General features: G+C 49.8%; 1 protein-coding gene across 1 annotated transcript; it reads right to left on the bottom strand.

Moving 5' to 3' along the window:
- Window positions 1-2145: 2145 nt before the first annotated feature.
- Window positions 2146-3640, bottom strand: LOC127749649 (uncharacterized). The gene is made up of 4 exons (XM_052268672.1): window positions 3380-3640; window positions 3106-3268; window positions 2294-3015; window positions 2146-2187 (listed from the first exon to the last, which is right to left on the bottom strand). The coding sequence occupies exons 2-4, from the start codon at window positions 3260-3262 to the stop codon at window positions 2146-2148; spliced, it is 921 nt and encodes a 306-aa protein (XP_052124632.1). The 5' UTR covers window positions 3263-3268; window positions 3380-3640.
- Window positions 3641-3668: the final 28 nt, after the last annotated feature.

Here is a 3668-nt window from a genome sequence, read left to right as displayed (position 1 = left end):
CAGGCGCGCGAAGCGCGCCTGGGGGGCGTCTTCCCCCCTCCCCCCCTCCTCCTCCGCGCTGGCCGCCGCCGCCAAACCTCCGCGACTCTTCCTCGACGGCCCCGAGCTAGCGCTGTTGCCAGCACTATGCTGAGGCTGCACTTGTTCACCCCTCGCCAAGCGCGAGAGGCGAGCCCGAGCAGCGAGCTGCTCGTCCGCGGCGCTGGGCCTACTGCCCGGCATAGGAATGTGCTGACGAGGATCAGGCACCACGACGCGACTTCCGTGTGGAGAGCTCAGAGCACCTGTCCTCGCGGTCTGGCCGCGACCCCCCTCCCCTCCCCTCCCCCTCTCTCTACCCTCCAAGAAATCTTCCTCGCCCACACCGTATAGAGGGATGTGCAACTCATTGTCTCGCTCTCTGCGTTTCATGTCCAAATATTTACTCAACAGCGGTTGGTATCGAGACCACTCGGCCTGTACACCCTCCCCCGTGTTTCCCTCCTCCATCGTGTGGGAGTTCTGTAACGCACTGTGCATTTCCGACTCCAACTTCTGCCGCACCTCGCGCTCCGTTTCGCCCCGTAAATTTTCCAACTGAGCTTGAGTTAGCACCATCATCCTTTGAAGGGTACCGTAACCTCCCCCCGCCGTACCCCCTCCCACCCTTCCGAAACCCATGCTAAACGTTTGCTTGGTGTGTTACACTTACCTTACCCCTCCCTCCCCCCTCTCCTTGCTAGGTTATGAACCACCCTCCCTACCAACCCTCCGAGTGCAGACGTCAAGAGCGTTGTGAGGAATGCGCCCGCTCCTTTTTGCACCAGTACTTTCTTCTTTAAACGCAGCTCTGTGGGCGTGCTGCCGCTGCCCGCGCCGCGCTGGGCCCCACCCTTGCGCTTGGGCCTGTACGCGAGCGTCCTCAACAGCCCCCTATGCCTTTTAAGGCGTTTGTGTGATTCGGGACTTATTTCAATGTTACCCTGCAAAAGATTAAGCGATATCGCACACAAGCCTTCGATCAACTCCTGGCTGGCGTGTTGCAGAATGACCTTTTGCACTTTGCTCGGACAACTTTTAAGTACGTGTAAATAATGTCTGTTGCGTGCCAATTTCTCCATCTCTCTCTCTCTCTCTCTCTCTCTCTCTCTCTCTCTCTCTCTCACACACACACACACACACACACACACACTCCCTCGCGCTTCCTTCCCTTTCGCCCCCTCTCTCTCCCTCTCTCGCCCCTGATCAGATACCAACCTCACCACTCGGAGAGCTGAACCCGGCGTCCGAATTTAACAATTTTTTCAAATTGTCCTGGCTTGTATATATAATCATACAATCATCTGTAGGCCATATCTGAGAACGAAATCGGAGTGACTCTTTTTGAGTTGGTTCGAGGTCAATTACAAAATATGAGAAATTTCGAGCGTCCCAGCACTCTCTTAGTGCACGACAAAGAGAGTCAGCATTTTCCGAAATTTGTCTCGCAAGATATGCGAATGAAATTCTATCCCTCACATTACGTAATAACACGAAATACCGTGTGGAGAGTGATATATCTCTCGAGTATTTTGATTGAAAGAATAGATTTTGCGTGAGTAAAATTACTGAAATTTTTCTGTGTCGACACCCTCGTGTGTACAAATCTGATATGGCTGGACTATTGCATGATTCCCTCATCAAATCATCCAGAATCAGTAAAGTATTTGCGCTCAATTGCTCCGTATTGGGGATTCCCTTGTATTTGACTACACGCGGATCCCTTTCAATTTCAGATGGTAAACCACCCCCCTCCCCGTAAGCCCAGAAAATCTTATCAAACTTACCATCCGTCATGCAACTCAAATGCTTCAGAAAAGTGACTGTCCACTGTGTTTTTCCCCCCTTTGACGGGGAACAAATAATTATTGAGAATGGCGCCTTGAACTGTATGAACATCTTCTCAGTGTGAACTCTCGGGTGACAATGAGTGATCTCAACACCGTGCAACCCCTTATATACCCCACCCCTTCCCCCACCCCCAGTGTTGTATATGTGTGTGTAGGAATGACATCAAGGAATGATAGGAATATTTTTTTGACTACTTTTTGTTCATTTTCTCATTTTTTTCGATTTATTTGTTATTAAAAAAGAAACAGTCTGGGCTCTGCTGTTTTACACTATCTCTTACTCTAAACCGGAGCCACCGATAGGCCCCCCAACACACATCTACTTTAAAATGCGCCATATTTATAGACTTAAATTTACTTCTTACTTTGTACTTCATACTACCGAACTCATTAGGACTCGTAAACGGTAGATCTACCGTTAGTACCTCAAGTGTAGGCACTATTTCTACAAACTTTATAATGGTGTCTACAACCCAACCCTCAAAATTTACTCCCTCTTCCTCCCCACCCTCCCTCCCCATCTCCCTTAAGCACTCAGCTTTGGTAAACATAAAATTTATGTACTGTAATTTTGCCCAATTGAGGTCTAAAAATTCTCTCTTCCAAAAACACTTGCCGTCTACAGTCATTAAGTGAGCGTGATGTTTTTCAAGGAATAGCTCGCCGAAACGAGCATATTCCTTCGGGCTTGTAACGAAGTCAAAAGCCGTACAATCGACATGACTGATTATCGTCTCCGGGTTCAGGAGACAAGTCAGGAACTTAACCCACTGTGGCTTAAGTTCCGGATGGGTCTGAAGCTGAACCTGTACGGCACGATCATAGCGAGATAACCAGTTCACATGATTGAGGGCTTTCAACCCCCCACCCACCTCTAAGTATAAGATCCACCGCTTGAGGGTCTCTAGCATCTTCTGGATTGCCGCTTCATTAACTTCGCTGACAGACCAGCAAGAGGCCATGGAGGAGCCGATGGTGATGGAAATCGGTTCTGCGGCAAGGAAGGCGGCCCTCGCGGCGTTCCGCACTCGTTGGGATGCGGCAGTCGTCAGCAGGCGAAGGAGATCCCACACACCCACATACCCAAGGATGAGGAGAAGCATCTCCATTGGGAGATACTGCAGTGTAGGTAGTTCCGACTGATACACTGTAATAACACAACAATTCACTCATTTTTATTTCTCCGAGTTAGGCCTACACACTTTTTTTCCGGACTCCTTGAATTTGTGACACTTACCTCGGCTAGCAGCCGTCCTCTCTCCCCTCCCCTGCTTCTCCGCCGCTCCCGCTCGCCGCAGCCTCCGGTTGCAGGCACGTCGCACGCGCTGCCGTTCAGGTGGGGGAGACATTCCCCTCTTCTCTCCCTCCACTTCACTTGATCCGCTGACTCTCATTCTTTCCTGGAAAATCAGTTTTATCCCTCTTAATACACTAACTCACTTGAATTAATTTATCCTCTCTTTTAAATTTCTTATTTCCTACACTTCCCCCCCTTAATGCACTGCGCTTACCTGATAATGCACTGGTGATTCACTGGTGATTCACTCGTCCTTCTTCTGGCTGCCTCTTCACTTCACTTCACTTCACACTTCTCACACTTACTCACTTTAAAACTGTTGCTACTCCTCCAGAGTCCGTCAACAGAATGGCGGATTGATTTTCGGCCTCTTGTGGTTCGACTAGTCCTAGGGCCCTGCTCCCTCACCCTTCCGTCCAGTCGGCGGGCCCACTCCCCCCCTCGTCTTTTAATCTGCATTTCTCCCTTTTACCTCTTTCTGCTAATCCTCTCCTATTCTGATA

The sequence above is a fragment of the Frankliniella occidentalis genome, unplaced genomic scaffold, assembly GCF_000697945.3.
Source record: "Frankliniella occidentalis isolate FOCC.00 unplaced genomic scaffold, Focc_3.1 Scaffold74, whole genome shotgun sequence".
Lineage (NCBI taxonomy): Eukaryota > Metazoa > Arthropoda > Insecta > Thysanoptera > Thripidae > Frankliniella > Frankliniella occidentalis.
The sequence above is the reverse complement of the archived record's forward strand: the minus strand, read 5'-3'. Positions and strand labels throughout refer to the sequence as shown.

Bases quoted from the DNA above. Each gene is read 5' to 3' on its own strand.
- LOC127749649 (XM_052268672.1), bottom strand. From the start codon at position 3,262: ATGAGAGTCAGCGGATCAAGTGAAGTGGAGGGAGAGAAGAGGGGAATG. The intron at 3,016-3,105 runs GTAAGTGTCACA...GTGTTATTACAG, and splicing joins GAGGACGGCTGCTAGCCGAG to TGTATCAGTCGGAACTACCT. The intron at 2,188-2,293 runs GTACTAACGGTA...ATTTTAAAGTAG, and splicing joins AAATAGTGCCTACACTTGAG to ATGTGTGTTGGGGGGCCTAT.